General features: G+C 33.4%; 1 protein-coding gene across 1 annotated transcript; it reads right to left on the reverse strand.

Moving 5' to 3' along the window:
* Positions 1-913: 913 nt before the first annotated feature.
* LOC126777086 (uncharacterized) lies at positions 914-27,563 on the reverse strand. Its single transcript, XM_050499969.1, has 6 exons — positions 27,461-27,563; positions 10,913-12,013; positions 9,677-9,883; positions 7,435-7,597; positions 2,106-2,258; positions 914-1,315 (listed from the first exon to the last, which is right to left on the reverse strand). The coding sequence occupies exons 2-6, from the start codon at positions 11,973-11,975 to the stop codon at positions 1,231-1,233; spliced, it is 1,671 nt and encodes a 556-aa protein (XP_050355926.1). The 5' UTR covers positions 11,976-12,013; positions 27,461-27,563; the 3' UTR covers positions 914-1,230.
* Between the last annotated feature and the right edge of the window lie 306 nt (positions 27,564-27,869).

Raw genomic sequence — 27,869 nt, forward strand, 5'->3', positions numbered from 1 at the left:
TATTACATATGCTACCTCCAATCAGTAATACTTGGTATTGCTGTTTCGGTTTGTAGGCTGGGTAACCTGTAACTAGGGTATAAGGGACATAGCATCTTAGTCCCCAAGGTTGGTGACGCATTGGCGATGTAAGGAATGGTCAATATTTATTACAGCGCCAATGCCCATTTACCCGTCAATCTACCTAGCTTATATAAAAAATAATGTAGCTTTTACATATCGAATCGATTTGGTACATTTAAAATAGTTATGTTAGCTTTGCGATACACTCCGGAAATTGTATTCTCTTCCATATGTAATATTCGAGCTAAATTTAGTATTCGACTGGACTACACATTATGCCATAATGTAATATTATAAAGGAAACATATCTATTATACACAGATTTCTGATAAATTTTTGCGCACAACATTATAGATATCACACTTTTAGATTCTGCGTAGACGAGATAGATAGGTTGATTTTTGACAATTAAACTTCTTTTTGTATTTAATTAAGTTAATTACTAAATAATAATTAATTAATTATTAATAATAATTAATTTAATAAAATAACATTAAATTGATTCTGTTATACATTAAAAAAAAAGCATTCCATTAAAAAAAAAGAAATTGTCAAAAATCTTCCCGTCCCAATTTCAAAAAATTTTTGGAATTTTTATGTTACTTACATCATTTATATAAATATTTTATTTTATATTAGAATTACATAGTATTATTTATTTGTTAAACGTGAAGTTTCTATATATATTCTGATGTTTCTTATATAAAAAAATAAATATAAGTTGTGTTTCTTTTATTATCCTATTAACATCCTTTAACACTTAATATAAATATTGGAACGCTATGAAATTCTTGTCAAAGTCTGTTTTACTAATGTAAAGCAAGATTCGTCTTGAAAAAAAAACAAAGAATTCATGAAATATTTCATATTTACAATCACTGGTCATAGGCCATACTTTTATCACAAATTTAACACCTTTTGGAAAAAAATTAAAACTTTACATAGTTATTCTATACAGCAGATGCGAATATAGTTATTTCTTTAATCTAAAAAGGCTTTTCGTTGGTATTTACATAAGTTAATAAGGCTTAAGATTGAAGTTATGTTCTTAAAGTTTAACTAATAACGTTGAATTTTGCTCGTTAAACCAGTTTGAGTATCATTAATTACGCCTTTTTATATACACGTTCGCGTGGGATAATTTGTCTTACGTGGCTTTTAATGTTGTTAATAAGTTTCGTTATCAAACCATTGCCACATTTTCGGTTTCGTGTAATCCAATTCATATTCTTCACACTTGAGGCCTGTTATTCTGTAAATAATAACAAAAACATTGAATTAATTATATTGCTATAGAAGTAAACAAAATCAAAGTCAAAAATCTTTATTCAATATAGAAGCGTTACACTTTCTTATTGATTGTCATAAATCTACCACCGGTTATACCACCGGAAATAAACACTTCAGACCCGAGAAGATCCGGCGAAAGATACCCCAGCGGGTTTTTTTTATATCTCATTCCTTTACAAGAAGTGCAATACATATACAACAACCTTCAAGTCTAGAGTCTAGTTGGGTACCTTCAAGTCTAGAGTGAATAGGCATCTTCTAGGCAAGTGCGCTCCATCTTAGACTGTATCATCACTTTCCATCATCGGTGTGATAACAGTCAAGCGCTAGCTTATATATTTAAAAAAAAAACAACAACACTAGCCAAATTATATACCTTTTTTTAAATTTGAGATAACCTGGAGGCGATCGTTTCATTCCCAGGGTATGCAATCATGTAAAAAGTCATCGAATGTGTCCTCTAGCAAATTTTTGAAAATTTATATAATATAAAAATGATTGAAAAACATCATTATAATGATAAAAATTAATGTTATATGGATAAATTATTATAAATATTCGACTATTCTTTTGATCTTGTTATATAAGAAGTCATTGGGTTTTTACAGCGTTTAAATAACTTATTATCCTCACCCTTTGGAACCACAGCTTGGACACACACCAACCATGTGCATGCATGTATTTAGCACTTGTACTTTTGTAAAAATTTCAACGTTGATGACTTAATAACTTCATAATATTAAAGTACTAACCTGGTACGTCTCACACAGCGGACGATAGGGTGTGTTTTCCTGAAGCACTGTGGGCCCAGCACGTTAAAATAGGTGAGACCGATCTGCGCTGACACGAGTGAATTGGTCTTTCGGAGACACTCGCGAAACTTTGCGTCGCAACTGCAGTGAGATCTAGAAAATAATGTTTTTTGCTTTTATAATTTAATTTCTTTCTCCAAAGACATGCGTCTCTTTTATTGTTTTTAATTTTTTTGACTCCGTTACATTCTTGTTAATTAATTTAATTATGTGTAATATAAGAATAAACTCTCCTTAGAATTTCAGATGTCTAGATTTCAAAAATGAAAATAGAAATATATGTTGACAATTACGTAAATAAATTAAATATAACGCGTAAAACATTCAACAGAATGATTTGATAAACTACATTTTTGATATATTATTTGTATATATTTATGTATTGCATATTATATTTAAGTATATCACATTACTTTTAAATTCCATAAAGTAATGATTTAATTATGGCCATACAAACGCTAAAAAGAAATAAATACAAATAAAGTTCATAATATTTTATGCGCCTGCCATTTTTATAATAGCAATGATATGGTATACGTATTGCTTACATAATATATTGATGAGCTTTTATACGTACAAAAATGATCGCCACATTTTAGAATATAAGAAATGTTTATTCAATTCAATATGTGGATTCAAGTTTTAATAATCTTTTACATTTCTGTATAATCCATTTTTTCTTCTTATTCTTAATATTAAAATTGTTTTACATAACCACTACATATTATAAAAAAAAATGCTCCACCGCGTTTGTCTGTCTGAACGCCGTAATCTCAATAATTACTGAATGAATTTTCATACGGTTTCCACCAATGGACGAACTGATTCATGCGGAAGGTTTAGGTGTGATTCATTAAATTTTTGAGTAAATTTGCTAAACACGAAGAGAAATGTTGAAGATGTCAGAAAAAAATCATGTCGACTGGGAGCTTTACGGACATGTGCCGCGGAAATCATTAGTTATATGTAATACGATAAAAACGTTTTATGTAGACTGTTATTCTGCCGCGCAAAGCCGGGACAAGTAACTAGTATATTTCTATAAACAAGTCAACATTGTATCTGGTAAGCGTTTAAATAACAAATATAACGCCATTTAAACACTAATGAGCCGCGTAATAAACTAAGATGATTATTTAAACGACAGATAAATTGGGGGCAATGTAACTTTCACAATGTTATATAACTCTTTGTCAAACAAGTTCGTTCCCGCTACTGCATTTGCTTGGAAGTAAACGAAGATCTTATGTATATAAAAATAATTTTCGCCCAGTTAACTATGTCCTTCCTTAGGGTGCAACCATATTTCATCAATATCGGTTCAGTGGTTTAGCCGAAAGCGTAACACGCAGACATACTTTCGCGTTTATTATATTAGTATAAATAATGTTTGTGTTCGTTTATATTTGCTACCACTGGCCCATCACATATTATACTACCAAACAGCATTGTTATTGTATTCCGGTTTGAGTGGTCAGTGAGCCAGTGTTACTACAGTCACAAGGGACGAACAAAGGAAGGGCGTAACATCTTATTACGAATAGACAATGTCAGGAATGGTTTATATGTCTTACAGTGATTTTCAATTGAATTAATTAAACGTTTTAAGCTCTACCACAGATTATATAGTATTATAATAGCCATAGATTATATATAGTATTGCTTTGGTGCTAGGTAAAACAATTATTACATTTATATAAGTTTAAAAATCTTCTGATGAAATACCCGCTCTTGGGACAAATCTCGGCCTTATAAATATATATTATATTTAATGACTAAACTTATTACCCTCTTGAATACATGTGTCAAGTAATGTGACGTAAGATTTCTGAATATTAAAAATCTTGCAAACAAAATATTTATTTTGTAATAATAGCAAGTTCTTGCAAATTTTATGATCATTATGTTTCATAGTGATGTTATCGCGTACGACCTATTTGGGTTCTGTGGGCAAACGAATATGCCGTGCGTAACGAAGGCGATGCGTGCGCAGCCTGGGCTGAACCGACTTGTCACTTATGATATTTTGATAATTGCGTGAAGGAGACTTAGAACGAGTCGCGGGTAGCCGTTGGACGCGGGCAGCGCAAGATCGGCCAACGTAGAAATCCTTGGGGGAGGCCTTTGTCCAGCAGTGGACGTCTTTCGGCTGATATGATGATGATGATGATAATTGCGTGTATTTTATATTTAATGATTACGCAGGTTTTGTGTAAATTAAAAAATATACATATCCTGAGATATTATGCACACATGGCCATCTGATTCCAAACTAAACAGAGCTTGTAATTTGTAAACCAGACAACTGGTACACTACTTTTCCTTTGTAAATACATACTCATATAAATAATTACACCCAGACTCAGGACAAGCAGACATGTTCATGCACACCAATGATCGAACCCAGAACCTTCGTCGTGAAAGGCAAGTAACTACCAACCACGCCAACTGGCCCGCCCGTTTGCTTAAAGAGGTGGCAGTAGAATGTGTCGGAAAAAAATCATGGCGACTGGGAGCTTTACTGCCATGCGCCGCGTGGTTTACGCGTAAACAGTTATATATGTATTACAATAACATAACAGTTATATATGTATTACAATGTTTAAGTTTAAGTTGTAATGCATAGTATAACTTTTGGTTTACGAAACGGGTAGCTAGTATATAAATACAGTATCATAAACTATATATATATACGACCTATATACGAAATTCATAAAAACTAATAGGAGTATATTGACTCGGATTTGAACTAAGGAACTACGAATTAGCAACATTATATCAAATACTAGGCCAAGGAGTTAAATAAAGCAGCTAATGTATATAAGGGAAATTTTTAAACAAAAATAAAATCATTATTTTATTTATTTACATAATCTGAAGTCTGGTGGAATAAGCTCCAAACCTTCTCCTCAAAAAGAGGAGAGGAGGCCTTTAGCCCAGCAGTGGGACATTCACGGGCTGTTACGAAGTAAAAGTGTCTAGGCCAGTTTTAATTGAGATCTAGACGCTAATAGAGATAAACATGAGAATACGCAATAACTCACGTATTGTTGTTATAAGGCCTTTTCCCAGTGATATGAACTACAATACTGTACTTTATTATGTCGTATAAAACAAAATATTAATTTTATAATTTGGTAGAACGAATAATTAAAATTTAAATCTTAAATGAGTTTTATAATACTTAATGTATATATATGCTCGTAATAATTAGTAATATGTAAGCAGAGTGGTAAATGGGCCACCGCATGGTAAGTAATAAAAAAATGACTAATGTTATATGAAGCTGTTTCCGACTCCCAAACAAGAAAGTATTTGTATTGAAGTTTCAACGATAACTTAAATACCACTAACAGTTGACAACATTTATGGATGGCATAATAAAGTTTACATAAGCGTTTAAATTATGTTTCAAAATTTCACTGTTAAAATTGTTATAACAAATTTTATTACATCCTTAAATATGACGCAAAAAATGTAATAAGTTTATACACCTACTTTACTTTACTATTTTACTTGTTATATAAGCTATACTTTTTCAAATATTGGAAAAATAACTTCATCGGACAAATTATTATAAAGTCATAGTTTTAATTAAAATTTTGCCGCTTATTGGCGAGGGAAAATATCGTGTGGAGAACTGCACGTGTAAGATATAAAAAATTGTAACATTTGGATCCAACATTGGACCAACCTTGGGCATTGGCTCAAAATGTGCTCTTTCGACAGGACTTCGGCTATTACTGAACTGGTCCTTAGAGTAATTGGAATAAAAACTATAATTTTGTATATATCTCACAAAGGTTAACCAATTACATAAACAAACGAAGAGTAAATATCACTTGTAAGAATGAGTTTTCTTTAAAGTTAACTGTATTTTAAATGATAAAAGACAAAACGACAGAAGTGACAGCGCTTTAAATATATTTAATTGTAGGGGACATATCAATGTCCACATAAAGTAATGTAGTTTTAGAGTTCACTGGTGGTAGAGCTTTGTGCAAGCTCGTCTGGGTAGGTACCACCCACTCATCAGATATTCTACCGCAAAACAGCAGTACTTGGTATTGTTGTGTTCCGGTTTGAAGGGTGAGTGAGCTGTGTAATTATAGGCACAAGGGACATAACATCTTAGTTCCCAAGGTTGGTGGCGCATTGGTGATGTAAGTGATGGTAAACATTTCTTACAATGCCATTGTCTATGGGCGTTGGTGACCACTAACCATCAGGTGGCCCATATGCTCGTCCACCTTCCTATTCTATATAAAAAAAAAATAAAAAAATGTAATGCCTTAAAAGCATCTCTCGGGCTTAGCTCAAAACAAACATATATTGTCTGCTACAATTTAATATATATTTATTACATACCAGCTACCCGTCCCAGCTTCGCACGGTTAAAACACAAAATTACTTTAGTCAGCATGATTTTTCATACATCTTCAACAATTACCGTCACATTCCAAGGGAATGACATGTTAGTTTCCAAGGTTGGTTCCATTGGTAATGTAAAAAATGTAAAATATTTATGATGGTTGCTATCATAGAAACCAATATCGCAGTCAGCATATCCAAAGCTACCATTCACGTGTATAATAGTGTACAATGACTACAACGATAACCTTGACTGTGAATACTAAACCCGTTTTAATCAATGACCTGACAAAAACTTGTTATATCAACGAGTTAATTTCATAAAAAAAACTTCAAAGGCGTGATGAATGATTTTCTTTTAAAAAAGTAATTTTAAAGTCTGTAAATGTCTACCACATGTATCCACCACACTGCTCAAATGCAGGTTGGTGGATATATGTGGTAGATTTTGAGGTACATAAAAATTCAGTGGTGCTTACCTGGCCTTGAACTCAAAATCGTCGGTTAAGAATTGTCATCTTCTATTTTCTCTTAGTAAATAAATACTAGTTGGCCGTCCCGACTTCGTACGGGAAAAAATTATACAAAATAACCCCTTTAATTATTGAATCTAGTTGATTAAACTTATGTTCAAAATTTTTTTTTTTTTATTATTTTTTAGCGTCTACCTCACGAAATGAATAACTATGCTAAATTTCAAGCCAATTATTGGACTTATAATGTCGTGATAAAGCAGTCAGTAGTATTTTTGTTACAATATCCATATTCCTGGAATCCATATTCCTGGAATCCATATTCCACAAAATTGAAAAAACATCGATAGAAATGTTTCGACAAGAACTACAGTGGTACTGTGTGCTATTTACCCAAAAAAATAAGATATAAATCTAAATCTAACCTCGTGAACAGTCCTGTGTTAGTGAGACCGAACTTAGTTTCACCAGCTGAGATGTACATTTTACAGGCGTCATGCTGTCGGCAGCATGTGTCGGTGAAGAAGAACAGACCCAGATCTCCAGAACGAGCCTGGGCTGAATGGCCATCACCACACCAAATCGTTCCTAAAACCAATTTAATAAAGGAATGATTAAGTTAGAAAAGCTGTTAAAAGAAGAAACGTACCAACATATTGTTTACCATTTTAATTACTATTTTCTTTTGTTAATACTCGTAACGATAGTACTTATTTTTTTTATAATTACATTAATATTATGTAACATACATAATATTGTATTACTCTCACAAAATTATTGATATTACAAGAACGACGAACCTTCATAATATTTTCTTTAAAATTGTAAACATTTCTCATGTAAGTGACTGTATTGTCTTTTTTGAGGAATAAATGTCTATAAGCTGAACTGAACATGGGCAAGTTCGTGTTAGCCAGTAGAAGTGGTAGAGTTACATAGTGATTATATTTATTGTATTTTATTTGGGAAACAAACAGTACATTTATTCTTAAATCTATAATGTTACAAATTGCAAATAAACCAATTAAGTTTATTTCCATTTTTATAGAAAACATGATAAGATCAGGACAAAAAATTACCAAAAGTAATAAAATAAGAGAGTAGAGAAAATGAAAAATTTGAATATCTACGTATTAACGCTGTAACATAAATCTAAAGTTTACGATTGATTCCATAAATATATTCTATACTAGGAAATTTATCTATAATATCCTGGGACATTATTCACACACGACCATCTGATCCCAAGCTCCTTGATTGATAGTGTAAAAGCTGTTATTTTATATTAACAATATAACAATGGATATAATAGCTTAAGTCTGTTTTTTCATTGTGTTTAGCAACAGAATGGTTTAAGAAATATTACAATAATAATAATATCCTGGGACATTATTCACACACTGCCATCTGATCCCAAGCTAAGCAGAGCTTGTACCATGGAAACCAAACAACTGTTATACTGCATATACTACTTTTCTTTAGTAAATACGTACTTATATAGATAAACACACCCTGACAATCAGTCAGGACAAAGAGATATGTTTATGCGCATAAATGTCTGTCCTGGGTGGGAATCAAACCCAAAACCCTTCGGCGTGAAAGGCAAGTGTCTATCAACTACGCGAACCAGTCCGTTATTATTATTTATTGTTATGTTTCTTACAAATTCTATAAATAAAGGACGTTCGCGATTAATTCTTTAAAAAAGGCAAACTAAGCAAAGCCTTGTTTCATGTACGTATTAGGAAAAGTTAAACATAACCAATGTAGAAGGTATGATGAATCTAAATAACTCCTAATTAATTTATACAAAAATAATGATAATAATCTCTCAGTGTTCGAAGATCTAGTTGGGTATAAAAAGCTAATCAGTATAAATAATGAAAGTTCTTGATCATCTATTTAATTTAATTCGTTAAATAAAGAGTTATTGCATAGTTGTTGTCAATTCTTATGTATTCTAATGTACATAGCATATTCATTTGCAACATGTTACTCAAAGTAAATGAAAAATTATTTTGAATGTTATATTATTATATAAATAACATTTTACGTTCTATAACCTCGACTGAAAACCCCGGAAACAGTTCACATATAATATAAAATACAAGAATATGTACGTACAAAAAGATACACATATATGTAAAGATCTATTACATTTAAAGTTTTTTTTTTATAGAATAGGAAGGTGGACGAGCATATGGGCCACCTGATGGTAAGTGGTCACCAAACGCCTTTAGACATTGGAATTGTAAGAAATGTCAACCATCGCTTATAACCAATGCGCCACCAACCTTGGGAACTAAGATTTTATGTCCCTTGTGCCTGTAATTACACTGGCTCACTCACCCTTCAAACCGGAACACAACAATATCAAGTATTGCTGTTTTGCGGTAGAATATCTGATAAGTGGGTGGTACCTACCCAGACGAGCTTGCACAAAGCCCTACCACCGGTAGTTTTACATTAAAACGATCTACAAATAACCTAATACTGAGCAAAAGCTCGTCTATACGGAGCCTAACAAGCCTAATAAGCCTATAGCTTATAACACAACGTTCCACTATAATGTATGTAATCTATTGCATTTTCTGGTTAATTCACCAAAATATAGAATAAAAATGGTATAAATAGAAAAAAATGCTAAATAATAAAATCTAAACGTACCAGGATAAATCGCTTGGACTCTATCCTTAAATACATCGACCATGGAATTAGCGACATTTGCAACACTAGTTACGCCAGAAGCCAAGCTACTGATGAAGCCATGGTCGCTGTCCAAGGAACCAATATCTCTGGCGCCAGCCATTAGCTGGCTAAGGGGTCTACTCAAACCTGAGGATATTGTCTTGATCACTCCACGCGTGAATTGACCTGAAATATACGATCAGATTAAAAAATATATTTTGCACATATGTAGTATTAACACTGTTATTTGTATAAATAAAATGTTATCCCAAAGTTATTCAAGCTATTAGATATGACATCAATAAATTAATTGGTTATTTAATCAAATTCGCGAATTTAGTTGAGGAATTACTCGAATATCAAACAATTTATAAATAAGACAAAGACATATTCATTGTTTTAAGCTCAAATCTAGACTAGGAAGATAATTCCCCGGTCTTTTGGCTAGCTCAAGAGCAACAAATTTGTTAGGTTTTCTGTCAAGAAATTCCACGGCACGCCATTGCCACGTAAAGCCGTTACTGCCTAAAATATCTTCGGTGCTGTTGAATCGCCGTCCCATCGGATCACAAGAGTGAGGGAATTATTAGTGCATCTGTGTTTGCGCACACACTTGCGCACTATAATATTTCCTGCAGTTGGCTATTCTACTCTGAGAATTGGCTGTTATGACAGAAATCAGGAAGACATAACAATTTATACAATGTTACAAAAACAATCTCAAATCAAAACGACCGTGTACAAATTTTATTTAGATAAAAATTGTCTAAAATGTACAGTTATATATTCAAATGTAAGCAAAGTGCAAACAAGGAAATGTCGAACCAAGGTTTTAACGTAATTTACTTTTATGTACAAAATTAATGATAAAACGCATTGCTCTTCGACTACTATAAAATATAGAGAACAACATGGATGAATATTTGCAGTACAACAATATTTGTAATATAAACAAGTATGTTTTAAATTTGACGTTATCAATACCTCTACTCGTATATATTTTTGGAAGGCGTGGGACGATGGGCCACCAGATAACAACAAACAAACAAATCGGCCCACAAAACACGAAACCTTGACTATTCACTCGATTACTCGTCATACAAACACAACAATATCAAGTACAATATTTCGGCAGTGGAAGAATAGGAGAACCCTTATCAGAAAAATTATCAGGAAAAAACTTCGTATTATAAGAAGATACTTAAATTACCATACCTATTCCTCCATTTTCTTCTCGACTCCTCAACTTCTCAGCTTCTAATAACTCGCTTTGTCTTTGCATTCTTTTAAATAAATCGTATAAACCTTTCGGTACAACTCTTTCAGCTACAGTTTCCACTACGCTCTCAACAACACTCCCTGCAAAACCAAATATAACTGAAAGAGCATCTGTCTTGGGAGCAGGTGTTGGAACAACATCCTTAGTATCGTAATAATCTTCAGGAACCTCTGTCAAATCTTCAACATCCAGTTCTGTAAATATTGGAACTTCTTCATTACTGTCTCTATCTTTTCGATTAACTGTTCTATTTTGAACATCACTAGTTATATTTAGTACTTTAGTTGTTACATTTTTAATAATTACCACAGCTTCTGTTTTATTCTCTTCAATAGATTTTATATCTGGACTTTCTGTGACAGATTCAATTGTATAGTTAAATTGTGATTCATTGGTAATTCTGTTCGTATAAGTCTCTGGAGTTGTTTCATTTGTAATTATAACTCTTGTTGTCATTTCATAGAACACTGTAGTCGAATTTGCATCTTCAGGTACTTCTGTCGATACTGGTAAGGTGACTGTTTGGTTTATTATAATATCTACTGGAACTTTTTCTGTAGTGACCAAAGGAATAACAGTTAAATCAGGTTCTGGTGAACTTTCTGCGATTGTAATAAAAGAATTTTCAGTTGTACTTAGTAATTCTATCGGTATTGCACTAAGTTCAGTCGTTATTTCGATGGGTTCATTAAACGGACTTACAGTAGTTTGTTTTTCGGTTTCTCTAACTCTTTCATTTCCTTTATCGTCTGTTCCTTTAACTGTGTCCACATCTCTTAGAACAGTGTACTTATATGAATCTTTGTTGAAATCGCTTGAATGCCACGGAAGCACTTCATATTTCTTATCATATTTAACAGAATATTCATCATCGAAGTCAATTATATCATTATCAATGTCATTTTCAGTTTTTTCATTAAATTTTTGTATATCAAATGATTTAGACAATGCAACTGCTAAATAACTTAATAATATTATGGCACTTATTTCAAACTTCATTTTTCACCGCACGCTGTGGTACATTTTAATTGTTTCATCTGAAACAATAAAATCATTTGATAAACGATACAAAATAAAAGAAAAGGCATGTCATTGAACTAAATGTGTACTAGACTGTAATGTTTCATCATTTTAATTTTTAATATCCGCAAAATTTTTCAAATAAAATCAACGAAAATTCGTAACGTTTCGAGTTTTATAATTGGCTCTTAACATTGTTTTCTTCATGTCTTAACATTTATAAGGCCTTTGATGTTGCAACATTCGTTCAATGTCAAATAAGATGATCATATCATAAGATAATAATAAGTAAAAATTATTTAAGCAATATTTTTGAGAACATTTTCTGTTATAAATAAATAAAATTGAAATGTTTGTCTGTGATTCAAAATAACTTCAGCCAGTTACCAAAAACAAAACAATAATTTTTTTATTATACCTATCGCTGCTACTAATAGTTTTTTTTTATTATTTAAGTCGACGTCTGCACCGCTGACTATTAATAATCCTACGGACCGATTTCGGCGTCCAATCTCAAGACAGATCAGCCAACTGCGCAGGACATATCACAGTGCACAAGTGAGTGCGCAAACACAGGTGCACTCTCTATTCCCTAACTCTCATATTCATATGGGACGGCAATTCGACATAAGAAAGAGGTCAGGCTTTTCGTGCTTTCTGAGACACGGGAATGTTCACACTTCCAACTCCCAGACTCCGGACTGCTTCTGAGAATTTTCGACAGAAAAACCCAATAAGTTTTTATTGGCCTGACCTGTGATTTGAACCCAGGCTCTTGGGTTCTGCGGCCTTATATCAAGCAACTAGACCAACGAGGTAGACTGTAATATAATTTTCAAACGGAGAAGAGACTCTAGCCCAGCAGTGGGACGTTTTCTGGCTGTTACTTACAACAAAAGCCGAGTACAAGCCTTGTATACGAGACTAAATTTTGTAATTTATTCTCACGTTCCACTTCATATGGGAATATTATGAAACATGTTTTTGCTAAAAACGCGTTTTTAGGTATTCAACAATAGAATTAAAATTATAGTATAGTCTCGTTATGATAAATAACTTTCCATAGTTTATATAATGTACAAGGCGGAAGCTTGATTCGTTCTGTTCCGTTCGAAATTATAATAATACGATTTTTAGTTCATTCCATCACGCTGCTACAATGCTAAATGGATTAATGGATACAAGTATGCCAGAATTTCTGAAAGCTAGCGTCGAGCACAATGTCAATTACAGACAAAAAATTAAGCATATTTAACGCAAGCTAATTTAGTAGTTAATACGTGCTCTGTCCATGCCATTTTGAACACTTACCAGCTGACACATTTGTCACGATAAATCTTTAGAAAAACCTTGTAACTTTAATTGAATAAACATTATATTCGGACTAATGATTAAACGCATCCAAAATAAGCATTTGTGTACTTTTATAAACATTTATTCGAAATAATTATTTTGTTTACAAAAACTAGTTGACCACGAAGCGTGGAATGCGAAGTGAACGGCAAAGTGCTATTCCAGCAACCATGTTAAAACCCATATAGATTGAAACTCAAATGGCCGGCTATACACGTGACGCACTTTATATTTTCAATTAAGAACAGTTTGAAGCCAAACCACATAAGTTATTGGTATTATTCGAAAACTATTTCATTCATTAAAAATAGATCAATCAGCCAGGACTGTAACCGATTTGTAAAGTTGTTTTAAATAATATACAACGTAGGGTTTGTTAGCTATCAAAAATGAAAAATATTATATTAAAATTAATATTTAATTGTTATTAAATATAATTTGAAGGTTAGGAACAGTACAACTGACTTAAAATGCCATGAAAACTAGAAACGCGATCGTCAAATGTCAATTTGATATTCGACATTGAATATAATCAAAGCCTATCACTCAAAGCATTTGTGGTATAAGTAGTTATATATATATATTTATTGCAGTATAAGTTACCATGTACCACGAGCACCACCGAAATACAAATGAAACAATTTTAAGTGTTGCGGTTTAACAGACGACCGCAGCGAAAGTGTACCGCGACCAGATGCGAGTTCAATGACACTTCAAATTAGATCGAAACCTGAAACGCGCTATTGAAATTTTGTAAATAAGTCTATATAAAGCATAATGTAATTTATATTGAGTTTTATTAATTCCTAGCGCTTTACTCGCGACTTTGCTCGCCTCATAAATAATAATATCCTGGGACATTTTTCACATACGACCATCTGATCCCAAATTAAGCTTGTACAAAGCTTGTGCTATGGAAACCAAACAACTGATATACTACATATAGATATTTCTTTTGTAAATACATACTTATATAGATAATTACACCCAGACTCAGGACATACAGACATGTTCATGCAAATGTCTGTCCTGGGTGGGAATCGAACCCACAACCTTCGGCGTGAAAGGCAAGTATCTACCAACCACGCCAACCGGCTCGTCATAAATACAAATTCTATAGTTCTTTCTTCAAAAATGAAGAACTTTCGAAGAAACTTTCACCCCCTTTATCACTATCTCAGGGTTTGAATTTTGAAAAATCTTTCTTTAGTGCTGATCTACTGTGTAAACAAAAACCATATGCAAATTTTCATAGTCCTTGCCCCAGTAGTTCGAGCTGTGCGTTGATATATCACTCGCTCAGCCAGTTATTCTTTTATATATATAGGCGTTATTAATTATATATTTTTTTATATAGAATAGGTAGGCGGACGAGCATATGGGCCACCTGATGGTAAGTGGTCACCAAACGCCCTCAGACATTGGCATTGTAAGAAATGTCAACATCGCTTACATAGCCAATGCGACACCAACCTTGGGAACTAAGATATTATGTCCCTTGTGCCTGTAATTACACTGGCTCACTCACCCTTCAAACCGGAACACAACAATATCAAGTATTGCTGTTTTGCGGTAGAATATCTAATGAGTAGGTGGTACCTACCCAGACGAGCTTGCACAAAGCTCTACCAACAGTAAAATATAATTCTTTGTATCATATACATGTTTCGAACTTTGTTACTTATTAATCAAGCACTTAAGCGCAAGAACACTATGCATGCAGTGTTTGCTTTCAAATGGGTGTACATAAATTGTTTTTAGTACATAAATTATTAAGATATTATTTATATGACATCCGCTAGCAGACCTTCATTAAATAAATAAACATTCATTTTCAACTTTTATTTCTATTTTTTTATTAATGATAAAGCCCGTTAATAGCAACACGGCAATAAAAAAAACAGTCATTTGATAAACAGAGGAGGAAACGGTCATGAACCGTTTTGTGTTTGTGTATTATTATCATTACATTATTTAGAAATTACGCCGCCTTGTTGTGAACACTACAGAACGTTTTTTCATATGGTTATCGCCAATTGATTGATTCATGATGATTTAGGCGTATAATTCATTAAAGGTCTCGTGTATGGTACAAATGTTTTATACTACGTGGTAGGGCTTTGCGCAATCCCGTTTGGGTACAGACTAGCCGCTCATTCATTCTACTGCTAAATAGCAATATTTAATATAGTTCCGTGTTCCGCTTCTAAGAATAAGTCCATGTACAAACACAGACGACATAACATCTTAGTTAAAAAAACTATAGACCCATTTAAAACTGTGCGTGTAGCTAGTGTATTAACGAAGAAGATTATGATCTAAGCATTGCAGTTATGAATAGTTAAAATTTAAAGCTATTGTTGTTTATTTAACTCAACTTATTTCAAGCAACAATCAATTATCGTGTTCTTAATTTCTGTTTATATTTCATCACGTGCTCGGCTGTGAAGGAAAACATCGTGAGGAAACCTGCATGTATCGGATGGGAGGTTCAGGAAGATTTCCACATGTATCCACCAAACTTCTTTAAAAGAAGTATCTACCTCAGTACTACAGTGAGCCGCGCATATGTTAAGCAATTCACATAGGAACGAGTGATATTTGAAGCAAAAGGGCCTTATAAAGTCCTATTCAGATACAGGCGTGGCGTGTGACGCAACTGTTACGTAAACGGGGCTACATTGCAGAGTTGAAATCAACATGTGTGTCGAGTAATTTATAATTAACAACCCATGTGTATTGCTACTTGTTCTCACGGTTTCGCTTGTGTGGAGTAAGCTTTACTTAATTTTATAATAAAAACAACAACACAATTAAATTAAGTAACTTAATTATCTATAATTAAACATTTACTTATATAAATACTACTATATAGGTTTTAAATGTATATACTAAAAAACAAATAATAATCTCTACTTGACATAATTATCGACCAAGGCGGCAAAACTTAAAGATTACCTACCTCCGCAAGAATTGTTCAAACCTACAAGTGAGTTGTCGCAGACGTCGTTGCACTCTCTATTTCCATACTCACTTAATCAATAAAGCCTTTGGTTTTAAAAGTTTTCGAAAAGACCATAGTATATCCTAATAAGAAGCAACAGAGAATTATAATTTAAAAAAAACAGTCAGCTTTTTGTTGACCCTATCTGGAATAGGAACACAAGACATCGGGACCAGCCGTTCGTTAATTCACCAACCAATATAGAGAGTAGTTGTAAGTATGTATATTTCTATTTGCTTAATGTAAAACAAATAGAAATGCCCAAAAAGGTTATGAATTTATGAAGTGGATTAATTAGAGCTTAAACATATATTTAATGTACTATGTACAGACATTTTTATAATATACAAAATTAAAATAAAAAAATACACATTACAAATTTATAGCAAAAACACGCCGCCGTCTAAAAGATTGTCCTGTGGCATTGTACCCAAAACGCTGGCACTAATCCCTCTCTGCACCGCTAGACTCAGCCTTTGGGCTAAATAAGTGCCAGCTTTTGGGTCACCAGAAGTGTGGACCAGAAAAAAATTCTTAGAAAGTTCTTTTATGTTTTTTTTTTTTGTATCGGACGACCATGGACCTAATGTTTCAAAACCCAGCCCCGCAAATTCATATCCGTTAGATAAAAGTGAATATTTGCGCTTGTGCTTGACTATTTGAGCAGCTTCAAGCTTCAGATTAAATTGTATGTTTCGTAAATAAATAAATACCGAATTAAATTAATACACTACAGCGCCTTGAATTTACGCCTACACATTGAAAATCTATGTATATGTACAGTTTCAAAGGTACAACATTACTCCACTATATCTATAGAAATAAACCAACCCTACCTCAGATGCGCCCCATACTCTAGACAGGCGGTAGCGTGTCAAGCCAAGTTCAAGCTAACAGAACTGGCGTGCAGCACCGTGTGTAATATTACACGAACCATTTGGAGCCACTCTTGACCCGCTAATAACTCAAAAACTATTTTATATAAACATGTCAAATTTGGTTCATATATTTAGACTCGTGAAATATGTGCTCCAAATTTCATAAACACGCCTCAAACGGTTATTAAGATATTAACGTCCAAAAATCGTCATTTTCGTCACTGACTGACCTACAGATCAAAATTCTAACCCAGTTCCAGATGACCCAGAAAGTTTTAATTTAGCATCCAGATCGATAGTTGATCCAGATGAGTACAAAGAAATAAATCAGAAATTAGTATTTGTTTATATACTAGTAAATTTTTATAATTTTTCAATTAATTGATTTTATTAATATTTGAACACTTATTTGTTGTGCTTGTAATGTAAGAATCAGCAATCATTGATGACAGCCGATCTTTATGTGGATTTTAATATCTTAACGTGAATATGTAGTGGAATACCACCCTTAATTTTTTATCCAAAAATATCAGTTTTAGTACTTATAACTAAGAGTATAGTCGACTTTCTGTATTTTTTACATTAATTATAATTATTTATAAGTAATAATCTTATAATAGTGATGTGCGCTAAATATTGAAATAATAATTAATACTAAATCCCAGTTAATAACGATTGGAAAAAAGTGGGGCGCTATTTTGGATTGAACTTCCTATTGTCTAAATTCCACATGTAACAGGCACTGGAAAGGCGATACGAAATAACTACTAAGGCTCCTCCTTGAGAGTAAATGCGGCCCAAAGGCGCAGCAAATATTTTTTTTTTTTGTTTTTCAGCCATAATATAAACAATAGTTCTTCTCAAGTAAAAAAGTACTTAAATAAATCCCTATTCCTTACGGCAGCACAAATCCATCCCGGCGACTATCTTCAAGGCTGTGTGAGTTAAGTATACAAACTTTTACTTTATCCGTACTTATTCAAATACGTCACGGAACCCAAAAATCATTCATCATGATATTCAATATCAAATATACACATCGAGAACAGTTGAAGAAACAAACATTGCTTCAGGCAGCCTTCGCTGTTCTGAGTAATGTTTATTTAGAATAAATATTAGCTGAAATATTTCTAGCAATCAAATGTAAGGTCATGATTTTACTAAATTTTTTATATTGTATTTACTTAAGTGAATAGCTCACAACGCCGTTCAACTGCGAGTTGGGGGATATACATCCAGGTTTCCTCACGACGTTGATTAGAGACTCATCAGAATAAGAGATTCGGAAGTACATTTACATCCTGGCCATCAGGATATGTCGCAGTGACAAGAATGTACGCAATCATAAATGTACTTCCTTAATCTCTTGACATGTTCTGTAAACGTCATAATTAATAGCATTTTTACAAAAACAGGACAAAGTTTAAAACATTTAACAATGAAGTAAAACGATAACTAAATTTAAAAAAAAACATGAATTTCCTTTTCGAATTTTAAGTAAATAAGAAAGCATATCTAAAGCATATGATTCATCGTCTAACGTAGTTGGCTATATAGTCCATAACTGTAGTCGGTCAAGAGGACTTCATCAAAACAACTAAATTAACATAGAGATTGTCTTAATATTAATATTTGTGATTGTGTGAACTATGCCTTTGTGTAACGAATGTTTGCTTATATAAAAAACAAATTTAAAAAATCAATCTAACCAAATAAAGGTCACAAATGTAATTACTTGATTATTATCACGTTACGGATGTATAAATTGCCTGTAGGTCACGTCCTCGTGGTCAAATGTTGCTAACAAACGGACATTAATTAAACTGTAAACAAATCTTTTAATTATTATGGAAATGTGTCCAAACTTAAAAACTTAATTACTAGCAAGTCAAACATTCAAAAACAAATTCGCATTTAAGATATAAATAAATGTAGGTGTTCTAAAACATCACTCTCTGACGTCTCCAATTATTTTGCTAAGTATAAGAGAAAGACTGAGCTTTAGAAGATGACTGATAAATATGGATGTGGCTAAATTGCAAAACCTGTACTGCAACCTAATACTGGTGGTAGGGCTTTGTGCAAGCTCGTCTCGGTAGGTACCACCCACTCATCAGATATTCTACCGCAAAACAGCAATAATTGATATTGTTGTGTTCCGGTTTGAAGGGTGAGTGAGCCAGTGTAATTACAGGCACAAGGGACATAAAATCTTAGTTCCCAAGGTTGGTGGCGCGTTGGCTATAAGCGATGGTTGACATTTATTACAATGCCAATGTCTAAGGGCGTTTGGTGACCACTTACCATCAGGTGGCCCATATGCTCGTCCACCTTCCTATTCTATAAAAAAAAAAAAAAACAGGAAGAAAGATGAATGATTTGTGTGAGTAAAGTATTAGATATTCTACCAAACAGCAATACTTGGTATTGTTGCGTTCCGGTTTGAGGCAATGAGACAATGTTACTACATGTATATGGGACGTAACATCTTAGTTTCTATGATTGGTGGTGCATTGGCGATGTAAGAAATGGTTAATACTTCTTACATTACCAACCATTAGTTGGAGACTAACAAGCAAGTAGCCCATTTGCCAAACCTACCTAAAACATAAAATATTTTCTCAAAATCTGAACGCGTAATAATGAAAGTATTAATAAACGCGCACTCAATAAATTTCAAGGATAAAAATTATTATAGAAACAGGCAACCTTCGTGTGGTGAAACTCAGGTCGGAGTATAGGGCGCTCAGAAGAGACATTCCGTAACAACGAGCACCTTGACATTTGTATCGATTCTTATTACTATAATGAGTGGATTATGAAATAAAACGGAGCGAATAAGTATACTTCATCGATGCGTTATTTTATCTATGTTCAATAATATTTACTATTGTGTATTCAATGAAATTTGTGCTTAAAATATTCGAGACCAAACCCCAGTACGAGGTCATTTATAGGCCATATAGTATAGTGTTTTTAATAAAAATGGTTTGCCTGTAGACATTGGCGCTGTACTTACAACGGCAATAGGTAAATTGGTTCTTGTTCCAGTAGTTAACCCTCACACACCCTTCAAACCCAGAACACAACAACACTACGAAATATTGTTTGGCAGGAGAATATCTGATAGTAGAACCATATAGTTGGACAGTTTTTATAGAACATTGTAGGTCATTACAAAACTTTAACCAAACACTTAATTACAATGACGGGTAGGTTGGCGTGGTTGGTAGATACTTGCCTTTCACGCCGAAGGTTGTGGGTTCGATTCCCACCCAGGACAGACATTTGTGTGCACGAACATGTCTGTTTGTCCTGAGTCTGGTAACAGTAACAGTAGTAACAGTAACAGCCTGTTAATGTCCCACTGCTGGGCTAAGGCCTCCTCTCCCTTTTTTGAGGAGAAGGTTTGGAGCTTATTCCACCACGCTGCTCCAATGCGGGTTGGTGGAATACACATGTGGCAGAATTTCGATGAAATTAGACACATGCAGGTTTCCTCACGATGTTTTCCTTCACCGAAAAGCACGAGATGAATTATAACAGAAATTCTGGTCCTGAGTCTGGGTGTAATTATAATATATATGCATGTATTTACAAAAAAAAGTAGTATATGTACTATATCAGTTGTCTGGTTTCCATAGCACAAGCTCTGTACAAGCTTAATTTGGAATCAGATGGCCGTGTGTGAATAATGTACCAGGATATTATTATTATTGTTATATTACTTAAACCATTCTGTAGCTAAACACAATAATAAAATAGACCTAAGCTATTATATCCATTGTTATATTGTTAATATAAAATAACAGCTGTTACACTATCAATCAATGTTTATTGCAATATTGCTGTACACAGCTGGCGGCGCGTGGAAACATACGGGATTATTTTGTTACTGAAAACGTTCAATATTGTTGATAATGAATAACTGTTCTTAGACGATGGTTTTACAGATGTTATTTTTGCACGAAATTTTATATATAAAATAAATTCGGTCATGATATTGTTTAAGCGCAACGTTTGACGTGTCAACTTATCTTATTGTGTTAATTTTATTAACCTTTATGCATTTACTAGGATTTAAGTAGATTTTTAATACTTAAATGAGGTAAATGGTTCGATGTTAAATAAAGATTTTATATTTAAGTTTAATTATATTTTGTTTACCTATAATTGGAAAAGTTAACATTTTAATACGATAATAATAGTCTGTTGGATAAATCAATCTTATTGAATCTAAGCTAATGCAATACTAGCAACACCGCTGACTTGTCATGTTCATCATTATCTCGTGCAAAACTGAATGAAGTTTAATTTCAATATTGTAAGAAAAGTGTAACCAATTACTATACTTACGAAAAAAACCTTTTAAATGTATAAACATTTTGATAGTTGCCGATTACAGGATCACTTTATTTTTAACACATCTATTTTATTCGTTATAAATGCCCGTATCCCCTTAACTGGCGTGACAAGACAACCTTCCGATTGATACACTTTTACTTTTTATCTTTAACTGTTAGAAAATGCTGTAAGAACAAGAGTTTTTTAATGTCTTGGAACGAATTTAAAGTTTCCGATTTTTATTTTGCACATAGCTATCCCTCCCGGCTTCGCACGGGATAACGGTCTGCATAAAACCTTTATACAATAATACATATAAGCTTCAGTCGGCATGATTTTATCCGACATCTTTATTTATTTATTTATTAAGGATCTCCAACAAAAGACTTACGAAAACATGACATCATGGAATAATGTTTTAAAATATGTGTGCTCCTTAAATTAAAGCAGACCACAAGCACATTAAATAATGATAAAACAGAATTCATAGAATAGAATAGAACAATAAAACATAAAAAAACGAAAACTATTTATGTACAAAAGGCGGTCTTATCGCTAAAAGATCGATCGGTATAGAATTAACAAAAAGAAATTTTACATAATTATACTCAATAAATTAACACAGGAATACAACAGTGAAAACAATGATTATAAAAACTTTTTTATATAAATGTGAGCTATATATAAGTACATATTATAAAACAAATATAAAAAAATCATCTTTAAAATTCAACCAATTTTTTTTTTTATATGCCCCGGGATGGCAAATGACTCTACTCCACCTGATGGTAAGTAGTAGTAGAGTCCAAACGCGACGACGGCCAGTACAGACGGGAAGAATGTTCTGTACTAGCCGTCCACGCCTTGCCGGCCCGCAAGATGCCTCTTCACGCCTCGTTTGAAGGAACCCGGGTTGTAAGAGGAGGGGAACACGTAAGCTGGTAAGGAATTCCATTTTTTGGAAGTGCGAGAAAGAAAGGAGTTGCTAAATTTCTTTGTGCGCGATGGAATTGATGTCACAGTTAGGCGGTGACATCGAGAACCAGCTCGCGTGGACTTAAGAAGGAAGGGGGAAGCAGGAATTAGAGAGAATAATTTACAGAAAATAATAATGAATTATACACTTAGACCTTCGTCGGTGAAAACCGTATGAATTTTCCTTCGGAAGTTTTTAAGTTTATCGCGTTAACACAGACAGACGCGGCAGGGAAATTTGTTTCATGATATAATAATTGGTAATGCAACGTAATTTATCCGTTTTAAATACTGGCCGTTCCATGCGATTTTACCCACGTTAAGTATTACTGTCACCGTTGGTCGTATGCCAATGATCCTCTAACCATCCACAAGGACTGGGCTATCAAACGAAAAGAAGTGTCCAAATTGGATAGTTCCAAAAATAACTATTATGCAGCTTTATTATATCAGAATAGATATGCGTTATTTATATTAGCTAGGTAAACTTGCAAGTGAGTGATATCACCTGATGGTAACTGGTCACCACCGCCCACTGGCATTGACATTGGCATTAGAAATATTAACCATCCCATCGTCATGAATACACCACCAACCATGGGTACTAAGCTGTTATACCGACTGTTAGTAGTTGGACTGACTCACTGACCCTTCAAACGGAAACAACAATACTAAGTACTGCAGTTTTGCAGTAGAATATCTGATGAGTGGATGGTACCTACCCAGACAATATTGCACACCTCCCAACCACAATTTCTTTATATACCTATAAAAAAATCGTTATTGTCGTTATCGAATTGCGATGTTATTTGTAACATATAGGACAGCTGTGCGGTACTGAAGTTCGTACATAACTTCGCTTATGAGATTTTTCAAGGTCACCAGTGAAAGTCAGTCGCGAAGTGAAAAAGCCTATTGCGTGACGAGATTTATATAAGTAATGTATAGGAAGTAAATAGATGGATGTTATTAACTTGTCTTATATTGTACCTTGTTATTATATATTATTTAATAGATGGCGCAGTGACGAAACGTGACACGTTAATCTCAACCAACGGTTGCTGGTTCAAACACAGCTAATCGCCAATGACTTTAATTTTTATTAATAATTATTTTTTTAAATCAAATCCTCTTATCTAAACATGCGCATAAAGCAAAAAAATAACATTAAGTAATTTTAAAAAAGGCCGTTACACTTTTTAAGTTTATATGGCTTTTTGCGAGTCACCAAACATAAACAATATTATTATTTTTTCTATCTTCTTGACCATGGTAACCAATGGCTTCAAAACGGTTAAAATTACAAATGCAAATAACTAATTACAATGAGAAGAATTCCAAGGTACCATTTAGTCTTTATTTCAAAATCGAACGTCTATAAAAAGGTATGATAATTTATAACTTACTTACTTAAATGTGTTAACCACTTTTTAGGCTTATATATACAAATAAATAAAATTGAAGCTTCTGTAATTTCAAAATAACTGCCTGCATTTCAATTTATGTGTAACTATTTATAATAATAATAATAATAATATCCTAGGACATTATTCACACAATGCCATCAGATCCCAAACTAAACTGAGCTTGTACTATGGAAACCAGACAACTGATAAACTACATATACTTCTTTTCTTTTTGTAAATGCATTATATAGATAATTACACCCAGACTCAGGACAAACAGACATGTTCATGCACACAAATGTCTGTCCTGGGTAGGAATCGAAACCACAATCTTCGGCGTGAAAGGCAAGTATCTACCAACCACGTCAAAACAAATGTATACAAACGAGATGTATGTAAACAATAATATATGACTGTGATACAACTTGTTATGAATACATTTGACGGATAATTTAAAAAATAAATAATTCATCATCTAGCCGTCTCGTTCTAGTGGCTGCTTCATGAAGCGACGCTCCCTAGCTTTAATAAAAATTTATTGCGATCTAGAAGTTAACAGTATACCGCCTCCGATAGCACGTAAAACTCATTGCAGGCTGTCGTGTTCCGCCGGAATTAGTACGCGAATAGAGACTGCACTTAAATCTGCACACCGCGTATGTTTTGCGTAAAATAAAACATAATACTTACTTATCGATAGTGAAATTAAAAACTACCATCGGTCCTGCGGAATCGCCTGAGAGAACCGGCAATAGAAATCTAGAAAGATTCTGTTTCTCAAATGTGAATAATGCTGCAGACTCTGGTTTATAGGAAACGTTTAACTAGAGGCTGGTTGTAGTCAAACATTGCATTTGCTTGTAGATAATATTCGTTATGTAAATATTACTATGTGAGAATTTCACTTGAGAATGTTTCTTCACGTTGCAGAACGTTCCCCGGTTCCTATATTTAACTAATCATTATTGAGTAATCATTATTGAGGCCTTTAGCCCAGCAGTGGGACATTCACAGGCTGTTACGGTATTGAGTATCAATAACCGATTGTTTTTGAGTTACGACTCGTTGAACTCTTTTCTATGTAAGTTATTTTTTATTATAAACATCTCTTCTAGGCTTACAAAACCTCTTGTTTATTGGGATACTTTTGAATTACGCCTCGTAGCCAAAACCGAGATGGGCTTACGGTGAACAGACAAAAATCTAGTCTCATTAGCTGTTAACAAACACATGTTTTCATATTCATAATCATACGAGTTTCCGCCCGCTAATGGGGAAGGGGGTAAGGGTCCTCCTATCCTGCTTCCCCCTTCCTTCTTAAGTCCACGCGAGCTGGTTCTCCATGTCACCGCCTAACTGTGACATCAATTCCATCGCGAACAAAGAAATTTGGCAACTCCTTTCTTTGTCGCACTTCCAAAAAATGGAATTCCTTACCAGCTCACGTGTTCCCCTCCTCTTACAACCCGGGTTCCTTCAAACGAGGCGTGCAGAGGCATCTTGCGGGCCGGCAAGGCGAAGGCGGCTAGTGCAGAACGTTTTTCCCGTCTGTACTGGCCGTCATCGCGTTTGGACTCTACTACCACTTACCATCAGGTGGAGTAGAGTCATTTGCCCTCCCGGCGAATATAAAAAAAAAAAAAAAAGGGTACCCATGGTCTTTTCAGCGCCCCTGATAACGTATATGACATGAACTTATAACTCACTCAGAAAATTTCAAATTAAAATCATTAAACAATGCCGAATGAATAAATCATTCGTTAAAAATATGCAGTTTTGTAATCAAAAGAATAACGACAATGCCACGGCGAGACTTTTGTAAACATTGATGAAACAAACCCGTTATTTCAAAACCTTTTGATATGGTTTAAGATATTTCTAGATATTTATTAACCAAGATGACTCAGTGGTTGGAACACGAGAATCTTAACCGTTAATTGTGTGTTCAAATCCGAGCAATCAAGACTGAATTTTTCTGTGCTGTTAATTAAAGTTCTCTTTATTTATAGTTTAATTCCTTAAAGTGAGTTTTTAATCTGTATTGTGTATGTAAAAAGAAAAGATACGAAATTATTGAATAAATGATAAAATAATGAAGCGATATATTTATCCCAATCAATTCGGAAGTCCGAATTTAATATAAGGTCATAATAAATACTGGTTTATTAATTGTATGGACACAAATATATTTATAATCATAATTGCATTGGTCTTGTAAATAGCTTAATACCACAGTTTTTTTTATCAAAATATAAGTTATAAATAGTCATTACACTGTACTAGCTAATCTAGGTACATAAGAAGAAAAATGTGTTTTAGAAATATTTTCCGTAAAATCCTAATAGTAGTTCATAATGAGCGTCTATGTCGGGGTAGGAGTAACTGTGACAAATTTCAAGTTAATCGGGCGGATAGTTTAGGAGATCTCGTGATGTGTGGTAATTCGATTGTATATATGTGAAAATTAACTTAATATAAAACTTAAGCTAGTTCGTAACGATGATTCTAGACGAGACGAAACGGCAAGACATTGTTTTATTTTATTAAATAGGCGGACTGGCATTTTCCACCTGATGGTAAGTGGTCACGCCTATAGACAATTAACATATAAGAAATATTAACCATTTTTTACATCTTCAATGCGCCACTAACCTTGGTAAGTAAGATGGCCCTTGAGCCCGTAGTTACACTGGCTCACTCATCCTTCAACTAAATATTACTAAATATTCCTGTTTGGCGGTAGAATATCTGATGAGAGGGAGCAAAGGTCATCCAACGAGCAAACTTTTTGTTATTATATTTATACAAATATTCATTTTATAAGTTTCTTGACTTAGGTATAAATACTTACGCTTAAATTTTAAATCTCTTTTATGAAAACTAACGTAAACTTTTATATCCGTATAAACTTAATGATCTTAATGTTCTTCTCCAATTTAAAAATATTATTAATAATTATTTACCATAGACATTTTATAGGAATATATATATATTCCATACGCAGGAAAGGAAGAGTTAAATCTTTCTGAAAATGTTAATGAAGTTCCACCGTAACCGTAACAGCCTGTGAATGTCCCACTGCTGGGCTAAAGGCCTCCTCTCCTCTTTTTTGAGGAGAAGGTTTGGAGCTTATTCCATATGAAGTTCCAACTCACTTAAAATTATCTTAATTATAAAACGTCATGATTATTCCAAATAATCCTTGCCTTAACAACAAAAAGATTTATATTTTCAATAAAAAATATATATTTATGACCATGACATTGCTAAGCTTGCTTAAAAAGTGTCGCTATTTTATTACACCATGGAAAAAACATCAATGCGCGCGTTCAGTATAAATCACCAAGTTAAATTTCCAATAAACTTAAGTCACTTCATGAAGAATGTCTAATAAGTGAAAGGATAAAATTATCTATATTTCTTATTAATAATTTAAAAAATACAACTGAGTATAAGTGCTGAAAATAAAAATAAAAATATATTGTTTAAAAATATACAACTTACCTAACTGTAAAGCCGTTCTCCGTCTTCACTTGTCACTACAAATCATAAACCACAATTTTAGCACCGAACACTTAATATTCAAACTTGTTTACAATAATTTCTTTATAAGTCGTAACACGTAATAAGTCGCGCGATTTAAAAAAGTAATCCAAAATGGCGGTGACGTCTGCGTTTGGCGCGAACCAAGTGAAATGTCAAATTCGAGCGGGAACTCTAAGGTCAGGTAATGTTTGGGGGGGAGGTAGCCGCTGACATAACACTCGAGCATTGGTTTAACTAAAATTAACTTCATTAAAACCTTATTATTTAATACAAAAATAAAAAGATGATAAAAATGAGTGAAATTCGTATTCGTTGATTACCGCACTGACCATATAACTTTAATTATGTATTATATATACACTAATTG

The sequence above is a fragment of the Nymphalis io genome, chromosome 22 (genome assembly GCF_905147045.1).
Source record: "Nymphalis io chromosome 22, ilAglIoxx1.1, whole genome shotgun sequence".
Lineage (NCBI taxonomy): Eukaryota > Metazoa > Arthropoda > Insecta > Lepidoptera > Nymphalidae > Nymphalis > Nymphalis io.

Bases quoted from the DNA above. Each gene is read 5' to 3' on its own strand.
- LOC126777086 (XM_050499969.1), bottom strand. From the start codon at position 11,975: ATGAAGTTTGAAATAAGTGCCATAATATTATTAAGTTATTTAGCAGTT. The intron at 9,884-10,912 runs GTATGGTAATTT...CGTATATTTCAG, and splicing joins AGAAGAAAATGGAGGAATAG to GTCAATTCACGCGTGGAGTG. The intron at 7,598-9,676 runs GTACGTTTAGAT...AATTGGTTTTAG, and splicing joins AGTCCAAGCGATTTATCCTG to GAACGATTTGGTGTGGTGAT.